Source organism: Haemaphysalis longicornis, unplaced genomic scaffold (assembly GCF_048455015.1).
Source record: "Haemaphysalis longicornis isolate Haplotype H1 unplaced genomic scaffold, Haemaphysalis longicornis Haplotype H1 scaffold_1, whole genome shotgun sequence".
Classification (NCBI taxonomy): domain Eukaryota; kingdom Metazoa; phylum Arthropoda; class Arachnida; order Ixodida; family Ixodidae; genus Haemaphysalis; species Haemaphysalis longicornis.
In genome coordinates this window covers 92112436-92135605 of record NW_027526203.1, presented here as the reverse complement: position 1 = coordinate 92135605, position 23170 = coordinate 92112436, and the positions used below count along the sequence as shown (strand labels likewise).

Sequence of the window (23170 nt, the reverse complement as noted above, 5' to 3'; positions counted from 1 at the left end):
CGTCCAAGTGGCGAAGTACGGGTCCGGATGGGAGGAGAAATTTCAATTCGAAAAAAGCCGATTCACATTCGGGCGTCCAGTGAAAAGGCACATCGTCCTGTAGCAAAAGAGTTAGTAGAGAGGCTATGTTGGCGAATCCAGGAATGACACGACGAAAATAAGAACATAGTCTCAGGAAGCTGACCAGCTCGTTGAGAGACTTTGGTGGCTGGAAAGAGGGAGCGGCTTCAATCGTTTTGGGCCCACCAGCAGATCGCGTACACGGGTTTCTTGCTCCCCGAAGCGGCACTGTTTAGAGTTGAGCACCAATCCCACCTTCTCCGTACACTCAAGTACCAGGCGCTCGTCATCCTCCTGCTACGTCCAACCAAAAATCACGACGTCATTCAGCTAGCGCATGCAAACGTTTAACTTTAAACCGAGCAAAAGGGTGTCCATAAATCGCTAGAAAGCGGCAGGCGTGTTACAAAGTTCGCGAAGGCCGTCTGGCGTTACAAAGCTGGTCATTTTCTTGTCTGCTGGATGAGCAGGAATTTGCGAACAGCTCGACCGCAAGTCGATTGACGAAAAGTAGGAAGCGGAAGGTAGCATTCGATGTCGTCTTCAATTCGTGGAAGTGGGTACACATCTTTCTTGGCGGTAGAATTCAGTGGGCGATAATCAATACAAAAGCTCCACAACCCATCTTTTTTTCGGGAACGAGCCCACTCGTCACAAGCCCACTCGTCACCGGAAAACTCGTCGTAGGCCAACTCGTCACACCGGCCTTTTGTACAGTGCCATCTCGAGACAGGAACTCTCGTGCGAGGTGCCTTCTCGTCACATGGATTTCGTTACACCGCGGCCGTGTGAACAAAAGCCTAGAAGCCCTGACCGGAAATTGGCGTTTAAAGCCGGTCTGAGGCTGGTTTCTACAATGGTAAATTCGTTACGGCTGTTTAAGACGGCATGCGGAAGTCTGTGTGAGCAGCAGGTGTGCATAAAGAGCGGTTTTTTTTTTTTGCTTTTGCTGGGGAGGGGAGGGGGGAGAGGTCAGCGCGATTTGAACTTCTTCAAGTGCAGATCGTCAGCGGTGTTCAGTTGGTGTACGTCCGTATTTTCGTGCGTATAACCTGCCCTTGCATACAACCCACACCCCCACTTTCAGTCTGCGAATAAAAAAAAAAAATTGGCGAAGCTTGCACCAACTCGCGCAAGGCTTGAACCATAGCTAAGCTGGAGGATTTCTTTCTATGTAAGCACTGAAGGACACACCACAGGCATTGCATTAGGTTTGAAACTGTTTATTTGTTGATTTGATTGATTGTGGGGTTTTAACGCGCCGATGCTACACAAGTGACGAGGCGCGCCGAAGTGGAGGGCTCCGAAATCATTTTGACCACCTAGGATGTTTAATATGCGTGCGTTGAAATCTCGAACACACGGACGTTTTCGCTTTTCGCCTCCATCAGAAAAGCGTCCGCCGCGGCCGGGAACCGAACGCGATTCCTTGGGCTCAACAGCACAGCGTCATTTCCAGCTGCGCTACCGCGGCGGACAATTGTTTTTAAGTGCGAATGCACTTTATAAGCGACCCCAAACCATCCACCGCCGGCGGCGGCGGCGGCGGCGTCCGCAGTGCTGATCTATATTTAAAAAAGAAACAGCATCCGGCGCCAGGTTTCCATCCGAGGACTTTGCGGCCGCAGCGCGACGCTCTACCGACCAAGCCACGGACGCGACGCTGATATCAGTGTTAGTGACGCGCCTTATATCTTTAACGCATTCAAACTACGTCGTCAGCGGCGTGCGTTGGCGATTCTGCGGCGTTATAGCGGCTTGATAACTGCGTGGTGTACACGTGATACTACAAACCCGATGGAAGAGATGGAAGAGAAGGCGGCGAGGCGGTGGGCTGCGGGGGCCGAGCGCAAGCGCCGCAAGCGGGCCGACAACCGTGCATTCGCACTTTCACATTCTCCCCCTCGGGGAAATGCGGGGGAATTTTTTTAAATAATAATAATCTTTATTTCACTGCACTGTATACATATTCGGGCCAGCCCAAGCCAAAAAATCTTGTGGGGCGTTTTGTTAACCTGTTCCGTTGTCGCTTTTCACGGTGGTGGTAGTAGTCATCGTCGGACGGCACCCCCTACGGCTCCCTCGCAAATACCAAGATGTCAACGATCGCATCGCAAGAATCCTGGCTGATCACGACAGCTGAGCCTCAGTCAATACGCTTCGGAATATTGCCCGCAACATCCGCTTCCGGTACTGATGAAGTGAACAACGTCGCAACCCAGCGTTGAAGACGCCTACACAACGAGACAACAGTGCAATAGTACAAATAGTACAACAGTACAAAGAGAGTACAATAAACATATTTTTTATTTCATGTACAACCTGTTCACTGCGTCATTTATAACAATTTGTTTACTTTTTTGCGTGTCATGTAATACGAATTTTCAGGCTATTATCATTTTAATATACCTCGGTATGGCGGCATATTTACCTAACTTTCTGCGTTAAAAACTTTGAAAGAACACTCGCTCGCCTACATCGCTTAAAAAACAAGTTCGCAATGCCAGTTTTCCGTGTGACGAATATTCCGGTGATACGAGAATTCCTCGTACGAAATGCCCTGTGGCGAGTTGGCATTCCTGACCAGTTTACCTGTGACGAGTTGGCCTATGACGAGTGGACTTGTGACGACGTATGACACCCTTTGCCAACATGTCTTAAACTTGTTCATTAATCAACTAGTGTCCTGATGGAGACACTCGGTACGGCTTCTATCGAATAGGTTGGGCGCTCCCGGTGTTACCGGGATAGACGTTGTTTACTTAAGAAATCAAACACTGATGCGTACTTAGCAATGACATTAGGCACGGCAGACCGTTCACACGAGGGCAGGCACTCGTTGATCATGTGTAAAAACTGCAAGGCGCCGGGGGACGGCAGCGTCGACTGATCAGCGTGTTCGCTTAAAACAGCTACTGAACTCGTCACTGACCTCGTCACACGGTATAACTGCCGGCTGAGGTGAGTAATTTATCGCTCACAGCGCAGAGCGCCCTTCTTAAACGGAAGAAATGCAGCGAGGCACAACGATCTTCTTAGCGCAAGACACAACGGCAGCCGCAATAATACCATCGAATTTATTAGGAACATCATTTGGTGCCCCTACTGGAAGGAAATCAGGGTAGAGTCCTGGAAAAACAGTGCCTTGCAATAAGGAAAACGTGCTCGACCTTGCACTCTAACAGTATTCTAAAAGCGCCGACAACATAGAGCTAATGACGTATACATCACCTATTCCAGAATCAACGGTTGCGCCACACAGTTCTAAAAAGACTTTACCCAGTATCACGTCGTAAGTGGACCTTGATAGCACAGTTAAAACAGTTCTAAATTCGCCTCCACCGAACGAGACATTACCAGAGCAAAGACCACGCGGATGAAAACATTCGCCGCCAACACCACGAAAAGTTAGCGGACTGTCCCAGTCAAACGTCGCTTTGCGTTCAAGTTGATTTTTATTAAAAGCTCGACTCTTAAAAGCAACCATCGTGCATTGTCCACGAACGAGAATGTAGGAATGCCGTCAATAACATATTAAACTTTGTTCTTTGGCATCACTACAGCTGGAGGCACATTATATAAGCGCTGAATTGAGGCCTCACCACCTCCGGCAGCACCAAGGAACGGCATCGCGGCGACGGAGCACTGTGGCGGACAGGCGGCGTAACACTTCGGTCTGACACTAGAGACCCAGTGCGCGTATGTTCAGGTGTGGAATTATTCTTCGGAGACCGTCGGACCGGCCTGACGACAAGCGGAAATCATTCTAGTAATAGTTGGGGTTAGGGCGAGCAAAACGGTGTTGGCGGGTGATATCGTGGAGCTGGTCGGCGTCGTCTACAATATCGGGAAATGTGCCCAATCACACCGCAAGGATAACAAACTGGACCGTCGTGATCTTGTTACAAATCACTTGCTTGGTCATAGTTGTAGAATCAAGAGGTGCTGTTGCGGTTGGCAAAACGTCGATTCAAGCTCAATTTTTTCGGACGAAGTGGCCTGTTCGGACGCGCGGCCCACTCCGGTATTTCAAGTTTGAAGAATGTGGAATCATTGGTAGGCTGGAAACTCTGGTTCTTCACGGCGAGGGCGTCCCGGTGAGAGAGTAGCCTCATGGTATTCGTGATGCACATCCCGCGTATACGGACCGCTATCCCGATACGTAGTGCCCCACAGGCGCGACAACTCTTCGCGAGCAACGCGGCGTATAGTTTCAGACACGTTGGCTTGACCACCGTAGTCGCAGCTCGAGACGGTGGCCACATTGGGAAGTTGACCAAACTTTCCAGCGATGCGGCGCATCTTCAGGGTTTCAAAATGTCTACGGAGTCGAATTAATTCTGAAGCCGTCTTTAAATTGTCTCGACCAATGAAAACATTCCAGGCATCTTATGCAAATCGCCCACTTTATCCTCATCTGACATGTGCGAATCCACGATCCACCAGAGCTTCAAAACTTCCTCAAAACGCGTGGTGCAAGTTTCGCCGGGGATCCGAGCCCGCTGAAGTAATGTTTGCGTTTGCTCTGCCCGCTTTTTCTTGCAATAGAATCGCCAACCACACCAAGGCAGTGCCATCCAGGGAGAACGGAAAGGTAGATAACTTGAGGGCGGCGTCCCAGCGAATATAGCGACTCACGCGTTGGTAGTTCGTGAGCCAGTCGGCGACGTCTTCGCCAGATCTATCAGCAAACGGACGGGGCTATCTGGGAGGCGTCAAGCTTCCTGTAGGCGCCGGTTGCTGAGGCTGCTGTTTCCTGTCCATGGTTGGAGGCAGTGGAGGTAGTCGAGCCACCCGTCGGCTTTGGCGCAAGTCCTGGGCTTCCGTAGGACGTACCCCGCCCACTCCACCATAATTGTTACGGACGACGAAGCAGCGAGCATTATTTACAATCAGAATCACGGCCCACCAGGGGAAGCAATGGCCGCTCAGCGTTCACTCCTCTACCTTGTCTTCTTTCAACCGATATCTATCGTCCACGGTGTAATTGCATCACCAGCATAAAGGAAAGTGCATTGAACGCAGCAGTAGAGGTATATATATATATATATATATATATATATATATATATATATATATATATATATATATATATATATATATATATATATACACATACATATCTAGCGATACAGAAATGGGAAATGAGGGGCTCTGTGAAATAAGACCGACTGCCAATAAGACTGCCAACCCATATTAAATGCAATGTGTGTCGAATGGAGTATATAGGGCAAACAGGGACCTCTTTCAGGCTCCGGTTCAATAATCGCAAAGCGCACGCAAAACGCGCCCGACCCTGCCCCTCTCCAGACACCTCAGCCTTCCAGATCATTCTTCCCATAAACTAAGCGTCACGCTCTAAGAGACGGGGTTCAGGTCAAACCGGGAACGAGAACAACGTGAATCATACCTCATATACCGATTCAATACAATCAAAAAAGGTATAAATGAGGACCCAGGCACACTTGCAGCGATTAAAACATTGTCATCTACCTAACCGTATCAGTGGCGCTGTGTATGTAGCCGGAACCGGATTCTCGAAATCACATGCACATGAGCGTTTGGTCAGTGGACTTTTCCCACATTGCTGATGTATTTCCGTTTTTGTTTTCATTTTTATTCTTTCTCTCCTTTTCCGCTCTTCGTGTTCACTCCTATCCTTCATTTTTAATTCACTCTTTTATAATATTGTGTTATAACTTTGGAAACCTTATATAAATCTCCGTCACAATCTTACAATTAAGTAACGTTGCTTAGTTGCGGTGCTGTTTCAGCAATAACTTCTGTTTACCTTCTCCACAAAACACGTGTTCAAAAAATGGTTGGGAGATTTGAGCGTTTGGATATGGCGCATAACCCGGAAGATAAGCAATAGAATTCTCGGGTCCGCGTTATTACTCGAGCGCACATATCTTTGCCGCTGTTGTCACTATTCGCCCTCGCGGACTGGTTACATTTTTGACGGCTTGCAAATCTATTTTTCCCTCCCTTCCACCTACAGTCATTTTTGAATGTGGCCTCTAGCATTCCTTATAGCCAGGCCCACCGTTTCAAACGAATCTGCTCAAAATCGAAAGATTTCACTACCAACGCCAAAAATTTAAATCCATGCTGGAGCGCGACCTACGGCTCTTGCCTGCTTAGTGTGATCAAGGAACCCGTACGGGTTCCGAAACGTCTCTGTGTTTTTCACCTTGACTTGGTCAGTGACCGCATTTCGTTCTAGTCATCTTCTAAGCCCGGCTACCGAACCATCGGGGTTTATTTTCTTCGTTTTCCCTTCCATCCAGTTGAGCAGCTTGCGTTCTTCTTTGGCTGTTTCCCCCCCCATCCCCCACTGAGCGGAGGGGAGACACCGATGACGCGCCGGTTGTCGCTGAGCCGCAAAGTGGCAGCTCTTAACAAAAACCTGAAAACTCGGCCTAACGCCCCGTTCTCGGAAGGCGTCCGTCCGGCGAGGGAACGGTGGAATGGTGGCGGACCGTTTCCTTCTGCACGACCACAAAACGTCCTTTAATTGTCTCAGCTCCGGGAACGGGCCCGGGAACGGGCCCATAAACGGGCTGTAAAATGCCTTGTTCGCACTTTCCGAACATATGGCGGGACACTCTCGTTCAATCAACGGAAACGGGATCCCTCTGAGCGTCTGGGCGTTAGCATAGTGACGGCTAGCAGCGGAAGATATATTGGTTTTCTCCTTTGTTCTACAACCCCCCTTTCGGACGGTGTTGAGCTTTTCGCGTTTCCGCCACCACTCGAATTCCTTTTCAGTGCTCTTTCGTCTCCCTTTCTGCCTTTTTTTTTTCAACTATCTTGGCGTCTTTCTCTTCGCTGTTCATTTTTTGTTCATTTTCTGTTCATTCTTCTAATAAGGAAGATTCCGGCTTCGTGTTTGTGTTATTCACGTATGTTGGTGTGTAGAATCGTTGGCCATTCGTAAACCCGCTTTCCACTTTCGACATATATGCTCTCTTCCGAAGCGACCGAAGCCATCATTCCCGTAGAAGACTTGTCTCGAAGTCGAAACGTCGAAATAAACCCTCCGCTGTTGCTGTTACCAAGGTTTCTTACTTTGTTTATATATATATATATATATATATATATATATATATATATATATATATATATATATATATATATATATATATATCAGTGTGTCGAACCGAAAAAAATACCGGTTCGGTTACGGTTCGGGTTCAGGCGAAATCATTTCGTTCCGGTTCAGTTCCGGTTCGCCAAAATCACGTACCGAACAGGTTCGCGAACCGGTTCAGGAGCTTGAACCGGTTCGCGAACCGGTTCGATGAGTTGAATTATGACTGAAATTAAAAGAATAACATTTATTAGTTTAAAACGACAGTCAAATCAAAATACAAACAGAAATTCAAAATGCTGTTGTTCCCCAAGGTCAGTGGCGCAATTTCAAAGCAAAGTTTAAACAATTACGAGATGTTAGACAAACAGATGAAGTGGCGATGATTTACCACCTACTTTCCCGCCCAGACTTTATGTTGTCCTAGCGACTATTCATAAAGCCACCACGAAGAGCTATGACGGTGGGATATATTTTCTGCCCTTTCCTTTTTTGTTGAAATCGCAATCGTCGCTATAGAATCGCTCATCACGATAACCTTGAAGCCTTAAATTTAGGCCTGTATAAACCATTGGCGTACATTTTTTATATTTGTAACAAAACTGTAAAATCATACCACAGGCACATAAATACTACCAATGAATTAGATTAGTTTGTCACCCTGAATAATTTGTTAGCTGTAACCTTATCGAATGTGTTAGCCACACTTTTGTTTAAAGTAAGCTTCAGTTAACGCTCTCTCACTGCATTATTGCTCTGACCACTGAAATTCCTTTTGCGGTAGCTATACCGGATGAGTGCATTACAAGCACTATGTCATCGTACCGCCTGACCTGACGCCTGCTGTTGCGCAGTGGAGCACTCCTGCAGCCTGATTGCTCCAATAAAGTCGCAGCTAGGGAAGGGCAAAGTCGTTTTTTATCCCCTGCAAGCTGCCGAGAATGACATTTTGTTTGGTCAGCTTGCACTACGCTCGCGCTTCCAGCAGCAACAGACCATTGCTGCATTGTTGCTCATTCATTTCCCCTGATGCTACATAAAGCGTGATAGTAGAGAGTTTTCGATGACCGTTTTTGACGCTCCGCTTTGCTCCCGACGTCCCGCTCAGCACAACCGGAGCGTCAGCATCCGAAAGGCTTTTAGCTAAGCGATAACCGTATCTCCCTCGACGGGGAATGATTCGCGTGACTGGTCGTTTCGCGTGCGCCTGTAAACCAAAACTTCAACCTAAAGGAAACATAAGAATTTGTATTTGGTCACCCAAACAAAGCAAAATAACGTGTTTCTTGCCCTCATGTAACCTTTTTTTTATGTAGTCACTGACATGGTATAATTTTTCTAAATATCAATAAACAAGCCGATAAACTTTGGAATAGCCAAGACAAGGCTGTCTTTCTCGGCGCTGCTATAGTGCCTAGTATATTCTAGGCACTATAGCGCAGCATAGAAGCAGCCCCGCGCTTCGGTCGACGTTTTTCGCTTCCGTTCTAAAGATCTTTGAGGTGTGTGGCACTACTGCCTATTCGGAAGCGCTTTCGCGGCTTCGTCGGTCGTGTTTCAACTGAAGAAACGAAGTTCGCCGGAGCGCGCTCGCATTGCGGGGGCAGCCATGTTAAAATTCCGCCCGGTAGCGTAAGCTGCCGCGACGGTCCGCTAAGAGGCCCCGGTGAGTGGAGCGGGGCCCCGCTCCGGTATCGCCGGTAGCGCGCTAGCGTACCACGCATGCGCAATGGCGCTCCCGCTTGCTATCGGAGCGGAGCGGACCGTCAGAAACGGTCAGCTAAAACTCCCTAGTGTTCAATTGTCAGGAGGGGAAAGTGCGCGAGCGGGTACGAAGTTGATGGTACGTGAAAGAAAAAAAAAAGCCTGAATTGCATTGACTGTGCAATATCAACCGCGGAGGGTCGAGCCGTTTCGGCATAAACCGGTAACCGTTATTTCTTTTTTTTCGGTTCAGTTCCGGTTCGGGTTCAGCTTGCTCAAAAAATAACGGTTTAGGTTCGGGTTCAGTTCCGGCAAAAATACCGGTTCAGCTCCGGTTTTCGGTTCGGTTCGGTTCCGGTTCGACACCCTGATATATATATTTATTTAAATCTAGAGAAAGATAAACTCACAAAGCGCGCAGAAATAGTATAAGTAAAGAGTCGGATACACAGCAAGAACAATAACAAACAATGTTTACTTACGTAGCGGCAACGGGACTTGCCTTCATCAGAGTAAAGTTACATGATTTTGCTGTCGCAAACATTTTGAACACATTTCTTATATAGGTTTGCATAAAACTGTGAGAAAGAGCGGAAAATGTTTCGGAAATGGGGAGTGTGCATACAGTCAGGCTACGCCTATGTTACAACATCAACACACAAACAAGAAAAATAAAAAGGGGGGGGGGAAGCGAGAGAGAGAGAAAGGGGTCGTGTTAACAATGCAGCGTTCAAGGTTGCACCATGACGGGTCAACATATGCCGCGCGGGCTGCAAGTTCAGACAATGGGGGAAACTGGACAACCGCGGTTTGAAAAGAAAGGGAAGAGTATACACTGAGGTATTCAGTGACTGCTGAGACTGGTTCGGGGGGAAGCGAAGATGGGTGTGCCCCCCGCGGGTCAAGAGAATAGATAGGGGGCACAAAAGAGCATTTCACAGAAGCTAGCAATTGAACAGGAAATAGGTAGGGTCACAAAAGGTTAAACATGAATAGATCACAAAGAGTTAAACATTCTTAAGTGATGGTGGGAACGAGGCCTCCCTGCCCAGGACAAATGGCATTGTTGAGCCGCATTAGGCTAATAAAGCTGCTGTATTAGGAGAGTTTCTGCGAATTCTGATGGCAAACTCGAGGGTAGGAATAATGAACATAGTTATAAAAATTATGAAGCCGCTAATTTTAATCGAGGGATAAGCACGTTAGTTTTCCGTAACTTTCATTAATTCCAAGCGTGGCTGACCCAAACTTATAAATGAGATAAGATTCCCGAACCTCGCGGTCGTGGTGCGTTTTGAAGTGGGATTCTAAAATCGTTGCTTTAAGATGTTCAAATGCATGCCCGGGACTGTTCAGATGCCTTGACAGGGGCAAATAAGGGCAGCTTTTTGCATGAGAGCGGTGATTATTGAACCGTATTCGGAAGGGCGTTTCAGTTTGGCCGATATATTGTTGCCTACAAACAGTGCACTCTAGAAGATATACGACATTAGCGGAGTCACAGTTAAACTTACCCTTTAGTAGTCTGAAGCCGTGCTGTGGCGCGCTGTGTAGTGGTCATGTGTGGGCATACTTTACATCGGGGTTTATTGCAGGGCATGCAGCCAGTAGTTGCCGGTCGGTTGATACGAGAGTTAGTAAGAAAGTCACCTAAATTCTTAAAACGCCGGTAGACAACGCGTGGTGGTTCGGGGAATATGCTTTTTAAGCGGTCACTTTGCATTAGCATATTGTGATGTTTTTTTAGCACGGTTGACACTCTTGGAGCGGAGGATGAGTGGGTGAAAACTAAGTTAGTTTGCGGTTTCCCGTTCGGGGCTTTTTTCTTACAGGTTTCGTTACGGTCTAATTGGTTGGCTCGCACAATAGCGTCGTTGATAACTTTTTCCGGGTATTTTTTATTCAGGAGGGCGGTCTTGAGTTCTCGACAGTTTGAGTCAAAGTCGGCTTGGTTTGAGCAAATTCTCCTAAATCGGTGGGCTTGGCTGTAAGGTATTGCTGTCTTGCAGTGTCTGACATGGCTACTTCGGAAGTGCAAATACTGCCGCGTGTCTGTCGGTTTTCTATACAGTTTAGTTTGAAGCCGACCTTGGAAGGTAGTAACGGTGACGTCCAGAAAGTTTACACTGTGTTCCGAATAGGAATGAGCAAGGGAAATACTAGGATGGGCTAGGTTAAATGCCTCAATGAAGATGAGGAGCTCCGCCTCACCGTGTTGCCAGATTATGAATATGTCATCAATATGCCTTTTATAGTACATTGGCTTTAAATTTTGGGTGTCAAGAAAGTTTGATTCGAGGTGAGCCATAAAGATATTAGCGTAGTTAGGTCCGATTCGAGTTCCCATTGACGTTCCGCTGACTTGCACGTAATGAACTCCGTCGAACTCAAAATTGTTAAGTTCAAGAATAAGCCTAAGGAATGTTTGGAGAGCAGAAGAATCGATAGGTTTGTCGCACGACGACTGCTCATACGCAAGGGATACAGCGACGATGCCATCTTCATGGGGGATGTCAGTATACAGTGACGCAACATCAAGGGTGACTAGAAGGCAGTTATCAGGAATTTCAATTTTTGAGATGTCTGAGAGAAAGTCATTGGTATCCGTAATGAAGGAGGGAAAGCTGGGCGGAATGTCGCAAATGAGATTATCCACATAGCGCGAGAGGTTTTCGGTAACCGTGCCAATGCCAGAAACAATGGGGCGCCCTGGGTTGTTCACCTTGTGAATCTTTGGGAGAAGCCACCATCACTTAAGAATGTTTAACTCTTTGTGATCTATTCATGTTTAACCTTTTGTGACCCTACCTATTTCCTGTTCAATTGCTAGCTTCTGTGAAATGCTCCTTTGTGCCCCCTATCTATTCTCTTGACCCGCGGGGGGCACACCCATCTTCGCTTCCCCCCGAACCAGTCTCAGCAGTCACTGAATACCTCAGTGTATACTCTTCCCTTTCTTTTCAAACCGCGGTTGTCCAGTTTCCCCCATTGTCTGAACTTGCAGCCCGCGCGGCATACGTTGACCCGCTGAACGCTGCATTGTTAACACGACCCCTTTTTCTCTCTCTCGCTTCCCCCCCCCCTTTTTATTTTTCTTGTTTGTTTGTTGATGTTGTAACATAGGCGTAGCCTGACTGTATGCACACTCCCCATTTCTGAAACATTTTCCGCTCTTTCTCACAGTTTTATGCAAACCTATATAAGAAATGTGTTCAAAATGTTTGCGACAGCAAAATCATGTAACTTTACTCTGATGAAGGCAAGTCCCGTTGCCGCTACGTAAGTAAACATTGTTTGTTATTGTCCTTGATGTGTATCCGACTCTTTACTTATACTATATATATATATATATATATATATATATATATATATATATATATATATATATAACACAGAAACAAGGGTTGGCAGTCAAGAACACCTCGGAAAGCAAAGGAGAGGCGGTGGTAGGTCATTGAAACAGATAAAGAATTTGGAAAGAAAGAAAGAAAGCGGAGAAGAAATGCCCGCCATGTGGGATCCGAACCCACGACCTCCAGAATACCGGTCTGGTGCGATAACCACTACGCTACCGGCGGGGCGATTTTCCTCCCCGCTTTCTAGGGTATTTATGTCAATGTAATTTTTTTTCCTGTGCTTGGGGGTGGTAGCCAGTGCCACTCTGACTTGTCGGGGTGAAGGGGACCTTCTTTTTAATCCCCGCGCCGTGACTCGAGTGTCTACGACATGTCCAGAGTGGTCAACCAGCGTTGAACCCTCTTATGCTTCCTATGGCCCCAAGACTGCCAGAACAGAGGCCCTCGCTATGCGTGTAGCGAATCAGAATAGGAAATGAGGGGCTCGTAGAAATAACACAGAAACAAGGGTTGGCAGTCAAGAAAACCTTGGAAAGCAAAGGGGAGGTTGTGGTAGGTAATTGAAACAGATAAAGAATTTGGAAAGAAAGAAAGAAAGCGGAGAAAAAATGCCCGGATCCCACCTGGCGGGCATTTTTTCTCCGCTTCTTTTCTCCGTATTTTTTCTAGCCACCCTAGCAGTGCGCCACCCCGCAGCTGTTTGGGCGAGAGTGTTCGCTATCGGAGAGAGCAGAGGAGGAGAGGCGCAGCGGTGCGGACAATGCCGGACCGACGCAGGAGGGACAGAGGGGTGAGCATGAGATGCGTTGCATCTAGAACCTGCGCGACATTGTGACATCTTCGAGGCTCAGCCATTCACCAGTGACCGGTTGTGGGCCCTGCAACAAGCCTCGTTGTCAGGTATGCCCCCACATGACGAGAACAAAAACAGGCTCTAGCACCGCGTCGCACTTCTCTGTAAAACTGAAGGGAAATTTAAACTGTGACAGCGCCAACGTAGTTTACCTGCTCGAGTGTAATACCTGCCACGTGCAATATATTGGCCAGACGGCGAACGCTTTTAGATTAAGGTTCAACAATCATAGGGCCCACGCCAAGTCTCTCCCTAACATTCCTTTGTCCCGTCACGTCGGAATCTCGGGTCATTCATTTAATAATTTGTAGGTAACAATAATTGAATCCTATTTCAACAGCAACCACGCACGCGAAGTTCGCGAATCATATCTCATGTTTAAGTTCAAAACAGCATCCTCTGGGTTGAAAAGGCGTGGGCGCGCTGACATATTTGCCACAGTAATTACTCGTCTTTCTTCCGTTCGCTTCTTGCGTGACCAATTCTCTTTTTAGGCATACCAGCTCCGGTTTCATCCCTCTAGGTTCATTCACTTGGCCCCTTCTAGGTAACGACACTTGAATGCAGTCTTGCCGGAAACCATTACCGCGTAGTTCATGAATTTTGCTTCACGTCATTTTTCTAAACTGCGTCCTCCGGGCTGTGAAAGGACATTTGTGCTCACCGGTTAACCCGCGAAGACACTTTCCATTTACTTCTTCTAAGGTATAACCACTTACGCACATAATCGCAAACCACACTCCTTCAGGCACGCCTTGTTGGGCTCCCCTTTTGTCTGTTAGGGTTTCGGGGAATGCTGGACGCGACGCACGACCCGTCTCCCGCAGGCGCGACGCACGACCCTTCTTTGAACGGGCTATTCTTTGTTGCCGACCACAGCGTGACACATTCGTAAGCCGAAAAGCAAGGGCATGCTGACGCGCGTTCCCCAGTTCCTTATCTCGTTCTGCCGCCTTTATTTCTTTTTCTTCCCTCCTCCCCCTTCTTCTGTTGACACTTTCCTAAGCGTGACACATTCCTAAGATGAAAAGCGAGGGCGTGCTGACGCGCGTTCCCCAGTTCCTTATTTCGTTCTGCCGCCTTTATTTCTCTCTGTCCCCCCCCCCCCCCCAGCTTCTTCTGGCAATTCCCATGAGGAGGGGCGCCAATTTACCTCCTTCCTAGACGTCCCTTTGCATTTTTATTTTCTCTTTGTGTTGTACCACCTGCCAATAATTACTTCTAGCAGGACGCATTGTAGCGCACCTTTTCTCCCAAAAAAGAGGGAGGGCAGTGCATCTCCTGTCATGAGTGTCTTCCTTTTTTCTTGTTTTGCTGAATGATGACGCATGATTTCTTTTAAAGAGGGCGCACTGTAGCGCAACTTCCTCTCTCTACACGCACCTATAAAAGCGTGCTGCAGTGTACTATAAATGTGGGAACGAGCCCACTCGTCACAAGCCCGCTCGTCACCGGAAAACTCGTCATAGGCCAACTCGTCACACCGGCCTTTTGGTACAGTGCCATCTCGAGATAGGAACTCTCGTGCAAGGCACCTTTTCGTCGCATGGCTTTCGTTACACCGCGGCCGGGTGAACAAAAGCCTGCAAGCCCTGACCGGAAATTGGCGTTGAAATTATGTCTGAGGATGGTTTCTATAATGGTGAATTCGCTACGGCTGTTTAGGAGGGCATGGGGAGGTTTCTGCGACCAGCAGTGTGCATAAAAATGTGTTTTTTTAAATGCAGAGCATTTCTTAAACTCACGATGTCACCCGGCGTTGTCGGTGTGCCTCGGCGTCCGCAACAGGCGTTCCAGGTGCGCCCTCTCCCCCACTCCTCCTCTCCCGCATCACGCTACCCTCCTCGCTCTCAACAACAGGTCCGCACCCCTCCCCCTACACTATATAAAAAAATAATCCTTACCGGCGCCTGGTTTCGATCCCACGACCCTGCGGGCGGAACGCAAGGTACATGGCGCTCTACCCACTGCGCCACAAAGCCGACACGGAATGGAAGGCTACGAACGCGCCTTATATCCTTGACTCATTCAAACTACGTCAAGAAGCTGCTGATACAATGTATTCACTACCACCAACTCCCCAAACACTAAATGTTAACGCACTACACCCAGCCCCTATGCGACGCATTTACTCGAGCTCCCTCGCGGGGAGATGGGCCCTTTTTTGTGTGAGGGGAAAGGGGGAGAGGGGAAAGGTCAGCGCGACGTGTAATTCTTCAAGCGCTGGTCAGGGGTGTTGAGGTCCTGTACTTCCGTATTTCCGCGCGTATAACCTGCCCTTGCATACAACCCGTACCCCAATTTCAGTCTGGGAATAATAACACAAAATAAAAATTGGGGAAACTTCCACTAACTCCCGCAAGGCTTGAACCATAGCTAAGCTGGAAAATTTTTTTCTATGTAAACACTGAAGAACACAGTTTATTTGTTGATTTGATTGATTGTGGGTGTTAAACGGGACGCTACGCAGGCGATGAGGCATGCCGTAGTGGAGGGCGCCGAATTTATTTTTACCGCCTGGGAATCTTTAATGGGCGTGCGCCGAAACGTAGAACACACGGGCGTTCTATTATTGAGCTTTGTTGACTTTTTCTGCGTGTTATTTTTTACAAATTTGAATGCAATTATCGTTTGATACAATTACCTCGATATCATGGCATGTTCACCTAACTTCCTACTTCAAAAACTATGAAAGCACCCTCGCTCGCCTACATCACTTTTTAAATGGGCGACGAATAGCAGGCGGAAATATCGCCTTAACGTTCCAAAACAAGCTCGTAATGCGAGTTTCCCGTGTGACGAATATTCCGGTGATACGAGAATTCCTCGTACGAAATCCCCTCTGACGAGTTGTCATTCCTGACCTGTTTACCTGTGAAGAGTTGGCCTATGACGAGTGGACTTGTGACGAGTTGGCCCAGGCCCTGTAAATGTTACTCCGATGAAGACTGGAGCTTCAGTCGAAACGTTAGTGAACATGTTTGTTTCTGTTTTTTGAGACGTGCGTGGGACTCTACTTTTTGATATTTCTTCTGGACCATTGGAAACGTCTCTTCTTCGACCGTATATATATATATATATATATATATATATATATATATATATATATATATATATATATATATATATATATATATATATATATATATATATATATTGTCACGGGCTCGGTCTTTGGCTCCTTACCATAAACGGAACCAGTGGCCAGTGGCCAACCCTCTGCGGGTACGCGCCCTCTGGGACAAGTGAGCCCACAGGCTGGGGAAGAAGAAGACGCTCGCTGATGCGCTGATGTCGGTGTGCGTGCCGTACCTGGGACATCGCGGCTGCCTTGTCTGTCGTTACTATCCCGTCTATTTTTGTACCTGCAATCTCTAAATACATCCCGTTCGTTGCCACGTCACATCTTGTGGTAGAGGTGCTACTTCCCGTCTCCGTACCGCTCGCCGGGCCACTTTGAGGAACTACGGAGCTTCGAAGTGGGCGTCACGTTCACAGCTCCATGATGCCGCGCACCGGTGAGCCTGGATCTACTCCGCCGATAGTCATCGTCTCTCACCCTCGTGATCCCGGTGATTTTGCTGGCACTGATAACGTCGACGCGGATGAATGGCTCCGCATGTACGAACGCATCAGTGTTCACTACCGCTGGGATGAGACAATCATGCTGCCAAATGTTGCCTACCATCTTAAGAAGACGGCTGGGACTTGGTTCCTAAACAATGAAGCGAGGCTCACAAGCTGGGACGCCTTCAAAAAGGAGTTCGTGGATTCGTTCAGTAACTCCGCTGTCCGTCCGCTAGCTGCAAAGAACGATCTTTCTTCGCGCATTCAGTCCTGTACTGAGTGTTATGTTGCCTACATCCAGGACGTGTTCGCCCTTTGCGCCAAAGTAGATCCGAAGATGCCGGAGCCCGATAAGATTGGGCATATCCTTAATGGCATAGCAGATGATGCCTTCAATCTGCTTATGTGTAAAGAGTGTGCCACAATTGACTCTGTGCTGAAGGAATGTCGCCGATTTGAGCAGGTGAAATGCCGCCGCATAGCGCAGCAGTTCACCCGGCTGCCTCACACCGCAGCAACCTCATCGTGCGCGGATCTGAAAGCGCCTCCCAGTTTACCTACGCCTCCAGGCCCGATGCCACATTCTGAAACGGTGACAAAGATCGTGCGCCGCGAAATCGAGGCCCCGGCTCCTGTACACCCCCATGCGCACGACCATAACCTGCCGACTATACAACTTATACAGGCCGTGGTGCGTGAGGAAGTCGCCAACCTTGGCATCCACCCTGTGTGCGGTATGGCTTGCCCGGACGTCCGCCAGAACCTTCCGCCTTCATTTGCCCGGAATAGCTTCCCACGGCGTTATGACGCCCCACCTCGTTATCGCCGCCGTAACCCTGCAGAATGGAGAACCCCTGACGACCAGCCTATCTGCTTCGAGTGCTCTCGTGTTGGTCACGTCGCCCGTTATTGCCGACAACGCTGGACGTCCCCTGCACGCTTCCGGTTTTCACCCACCCCCTACTCTTCTGACGATCGGGCTAATCAATTCCCCCCTGTTACTCAACCCCAGTATGTTGCCGACAGCTCTCACAGCAACCCCTCTGGCCGCTCCCCGTCATCAAAACGTGGCCAATCTCGTTCGCCGCAGCCTCGCCGCCCTTCGCCGCCGACTTCTTACGCACGCACCTCTCCGGGAAACTAGCCAATGCAGCTCCCGGAGGTGATGCTGCATATCCGACCCGGCCTGCAAATCCTCTGTTTACAAAGACGACGCGACGCAATTTCCTTGACGTTGATGTAGATGGTGTTCGTGTGAGCGCTCTAATAGATACCGGTGCCAGTATCTCCGTAATGAGTTCCAACCTTCGCCGCCGCCTTCGTAAGGCCTTGACGCCCGCCGTGGTCTTGAAGCCACGCCCGTGTCTTGAAGCCACGAAGGTCTTGAAGCCACGCCCGTGGGCGTGGCCGACGGCCGTACGCCAACCGTCGAAGGACTGTGCACCGCTCGGGTTGGTGTTGGTGACCATCACATTCCTGTCGTGCTCACCGTATTCGATGCATGCCCCCATGACATAATTCTCGGGCTTGACTTTCTCACCGACAACGCCGCGCTTATTGACTGTGCCACGGGTATTCTTCGTCTTGACCTGCCGACGGGTCCTGTTGCCGATACCAAGCTTCCCAACCGCCTCTGCTCCACAGAACATGTCCGCTTGCTTCCCAACACAATGTCCAACGTCCGTTTGTCACCGTGCCCACCAGTTCCGGACGGCGACTACGTCGTTTCCCCTATTACCGACGTCCTCCTCCGACACCACGTGGCTCTTCCTTACACTGTCGTCACCCTTGCCAACAACGAAATCAGCCTGCCTTTCCTCAACTTTGGTTCTTTGCCCAAGTTCTCCCTGGGCGGATGTCGCTGGCCATGCTTTTTGCCCTGGACGAATGCCAAATTCCTGCCGTGTCCACTGACGCCTGCATGGGTGCACCGAACGATTCCAAGGATTGTCAGCCCACCCTGGTGACATCGCAAAAATGATAGCGTCGGACCTTCCTTCGTCGCAAGCTTGCGAGTTACATCGCCTGCTTTCGTCGTACAGATACATTTTTGATTTGGACGATCGCCCTTTGGGACAGACATCGACGATATCCCACCGCATCAACACCGCGGATGCGAGCCCCATCCATCGGCGACCATACCGGGTATCTCACGGCGAACGCAAAATAATTCAAGGTGAAGTCGAGAAAATGCTGGAAAAAAATGTAATTGAGCCTTCTTCCAGTCCATGGGCGTCACCAGTCGTTTTGGTGAAAAACAAGGATGGGTCGTGGCATTGATTACCGGCACTTGAACAAAGTCACCAAACAGGACGTTTATCCGCTTCCTCGGATTGATGACGCCCTCGATTGCCTGCATGGTGCATTGTACTTTTCTTCTATTGACCTTCGGTCTGGGTATTGGCAAATGGCTGTTGATGCCCAGGACCGCGAAAAGACGGCATTTGTGACGCCCGACGGGTTGTACCAATTCAAGGTCATGCCCTTTGGTCTGTGCAACGCGCCAGCTACCTTCGAAAGAATGATCGACTTCCTCTTACGTGGCTTCAAGTGGTTGACCTGCATCTGCTACTTGGACGACGTCATCGTTTTTTCCCCGACATTTGAAAGTCATCTCCATCGTCTTGCAGACATCCTAGAAGTTTTCCGCCACGCTGGTCTCGAGCTCAATTCCTCAAAATGCCGTTTTGGTGGCCGGCAACTCAAGATCCTCGGCCACGTAGTCGATACTGCTGGTGTCCGGCCTGATCCTGAGAAGGTACGCGCCGTCCAAGAATTTCCAATTCCGCGTTCGCCAAAGGATGTTCGTAGCTTTGTGGGCCTATGCTCCTAGTTTTGTTGATTTATCGAGAATTTCGCTGAGATCGCGCGGCCATTGACAGATCTCCTTAAGGCCGATACCTCATTTTCCTCGGGCACCGCGCAAAGCGCAGCTTTTGCCGCTCTCGTTGACCGCCTGACTCGTTGCCCAGTTTTGGCCCATTTCGATCCGTTGGCTCCCACAGACGTTCGCACGGACGTGAGTGGCCACGGGATAGGGGCAGTCCTGGTGCAGAAACAGACTGGTCACGACAGGGTGATAGCCTACGCCAGCCGACTTCTGTCTCCCGCTGAACGTAACTATTCCATCACGGAGCGTGAATGCCTCGCCCTCGTCTGGGCAGTCAGCAAGTTCCGGCCCTATTTGTACGGCAAATCATTTGCGGTTATTACCGACCATCATGCCCTATGTTGGCTTTCGTCGCTTAAAGATCCGTCCGGACGACTCAGCCGCTGGGCGTTAAGACTCCAGGAGTATGACTATTCGGTGGTCTACCGGTCTGGTCGCATGCACAGGGACGCCGACTGCTTTTCTCGTCATCCTGTTGATCCACCTGATCACACGTGGAATGATGATGACCCCTGCGTATTTGCCCTGTCCGACTTGCACGACATAGCCGCCCACCAACGACGCGACCCATCGCTTCGGCAGGTTATAGACCATCTTAGCTCAGAGCCGTCCGACCCATCCCTGCACGCCTTTACACTGCGTAATGGAGTCCTGTTTTGCCGCAACTTCCGGGCGGATGGCCCTGACGCCCTCCGGGCGGATGGCCCTGACCCGTACCTCAGCATCTCCGTGCCGACATACTCCACCAGCTTCATGACGTGCCGACTGCTGGGTATCTTGGTGTCACTCGGACCTACGACCGTGTGCGGCGACGGTTTTACTGGCCCAGCCTTTACCGGTCCGTGCGACGGTACCTCACGGCTTGTGACCTTTGTCAACGCCGCAAGACGCCCCGATCACTTCCAGCAGGCACTCTTCAACCAATTGATGTTCCTTCTGAACCATTCTTCCGGGTTGGATTGGACCTTCTCGTTCCTTTCCCCTTATCCCGCTCTGGTAACAGGTGGATCGCCGTTGCCACCGATTACACCACGCGTTACGCCATCACACGTGCCCTTCCTAGCAGCTGTGCCACGGACGTCGCCGATTTTCTACTACACACTGTCATTCTGCACCACGGTGCTCCTCGTCAGCTCATTACGGACCGTGGTCGGTGCTTCTTATCTCAGGTCATCGACGACCTTCTTCGGTCCTGCCGCATTAAGCACAACCTCACCACGGCCTATCATCCGCAGACCAATGGGCTCGCTCAAGGATTTAACAAGACGCTCACGGATATGCTCGCTATGTACGTGTCCACCGACCACCATGACTGGGACGTTCCTCTCCCTTACGTTACTTTCGCCTACAATTCGTCGCGCCTCGACACTGCCGGTTTCTCTCCTTTCTTCCTCCTTTTCTGCCGTGACCCTGCCCTGCCATTGGACACCATGTTGCCTGACTCGACCACGCCACGAACTGAGTATGCACGCGATCTCATTGCCCAGGCTGATGTGGCCCGCCAGATCACCCGCGCCAAGATTACGGCGTCACAGGCAAGTCGGAAGCGCCGCTACGACGAGACCCACCGTGACGTGTGCTTCCCACCTGGTTCCCTGGTCCTCCTTTGGACGCCTTCACGCCATGCTGGGCTATGTGAAAAACTACTGCCCCGCTTCACAGGCCCCTACCGCATCATTCGCTTGGTTACTCCTGTGACGTACGAAATTATTCCAGTCACGCCCCCGCCGTCACCTGTGCAACCAGCGTCTCAAATTGTGCATGTGTCCCGCCTGAAGCCCTACTTCGTCCGTGATTAAGTTCAGCCCTCAACTTCTACCGTCTTCAGCATCGGGACGTTGCTCCTACCGCCGGGGGTCATGTCAAGGGCTCGGTCTTTGGCTCCTTACCATAAACGGAACTAGTGGCCAACCCCCGCTCTGCGGGTATGCGCCCTCTGGGACAAGTGAGCCCACGGGCTGCGGAAGAAGAAGACGCTCGTTGATGTCGGTGTGCGTGCCGTACCTGGGACATCGCGGCTGCCTTGTCTGTCGTTACTATCCCGTCTATTTTTGTACCTGCAATCTCTAAATACATCCCCTTCGTGGGCAGGTCACAATATATATATATATATATATATATATATATATATATATATATATATATATATATCTATATACTGTAAAAAAATCTTCATGTGTTTCAACCATACTAAATGACATACAGTTTGCTTTCCTAAGCATTTTTGACTGCCTACCCGCCCCAGCATGCTAGCAGGTTGAGGAGGTTTATTCGCAGGGGTGAGGCCCATCGGAACGCAGGTATTAGCGTTCAGATAACCCAGCTCTTTCTCGCGCATGCACCTCCTGGGGTTCATCTTCTTCTGACGCGTATTTGGCGCATATCCCCATGTCTGGATTGGACATCTTCCTACCTCCCTCTTTGACATGGTTGATGCTGGTGCGGCGCATGCCCGAATGGCTTGACGGCCGGTTGCATCTGTTCATCACCCTCACTATAATATATATATATATGTGTGTACGTGTATACCATGTACGTGTACGTATACCATGTGTACTGTATGTGTACGCTTGCCTACCCGCCGCGTTGGTGGCTCAGTTGTTCTGGCGTTGTGCTGCTCAGCCGAGGGTCGCGGGTTTGATTTGCGTCCGCGGCGGCCGCTTTTCTGGCATATTCGAAAAGCGAAAATGCCTGATTGTTCGAGATTTAGGAGCACGTTAAACATCCCCAGGCGATCAAAATTAATCGGCGCGTCGGCGCGTTAAACGTCAAAATTAATCAATACGCTGCCCGAATAATTTCTGCGTTACCTCATGCAATATAACTACACGAAGTCTTGCAGAACCGCTCGAATGAAGTGATTATACTATCACGTACCCTGGGGAACTCCAGCCAAACTCGGATCGGCCACCGATGGTAGGCGGCAGGCGTCTGCAAAAAAGAAGACATCGTGGTTACATAAACAGAGAAAAAAAGGATCTCAAGTTGTCATCTTTATACTACAGCGGAAATGTATTAGGCTACGCTCCCATATACATTTGTTGTCCGGGGCCCAAACGTACCACCGACCAAACCGAAAGTAAAAAAAACACGTTTGGCTTCGGGTAGGAAGCGAATCCTGGTCCCCTGATGTGGAATAATGCGTTTTACACGGCGCTGTATCTCACTGTTTTACACGCGGCGTAACGAGAGTTGGCGCAGTGCGTGTCACGTGACAAGTGGGCTAGTCGGCATTTTAATGGTACTGCTGCACGCCATTCACAGGGTGCTCGGACTCTCAAGAAGGAGTCGCTTGAAACGTAGCCATTTGGAGTGTGGAAGCGATTCACACAAACTGTTCGCATGGCGACGCAGTGAAACATCCCCCTCGCGAGGGGCACGATCAAATGCAGAGCATTTCCGGGGACGCACGACGTTAAGTAGTTTGCGTTACGTTAATGTTTTTTCACTTGTGGCAACTGCTGACGAGAGAGCGCTCGTCAGCAGTAAAATTAGCAGCCTCGGCGCACGTTGAGTCTGAGAGAGGGGAGAGAGTGTCCTTGAAACGTGCCTGGGCGCGCTATCGAATGTTGATCGCGCCGATAGCGAAACGTCTGAGCAGGGCATGTCGAGGCGAGCGATGCGGACAACTACGGACGCCAAGAACG

At 49.5% G+C, this 23170-nt stretch overlaps 1 protein-coding gene across 12 annotated transcripts in view; it reads right to left on the bottom strand.

The window, feature by feature from the left end:
* LOC144178022 (papilin-like) overlaps positions 1–23170 on the bottom strand; it is a 758094-nt gene that overhangs the window by 304294 nt on the left and 430630 nt on the right. For 10 of the 12 annotated variants that reach the window (XM_077705608.1, XM_077705588.1, XM_077705615.1 and 7 more), the window contains exon 6: positions 22401–22454. The exons of the other annotated variants lie outside the window; for them this stretch is intronic. In XM_077705608.1, the coding sequence (XP_077561734.1) occupies positions 22401–22454 (54 nt within the window). The remainder of the gene's footprint in view (positions 1–22400; positions 22455–23170) is intronic. 12 annotated transcript variants of the gene reach the window in all.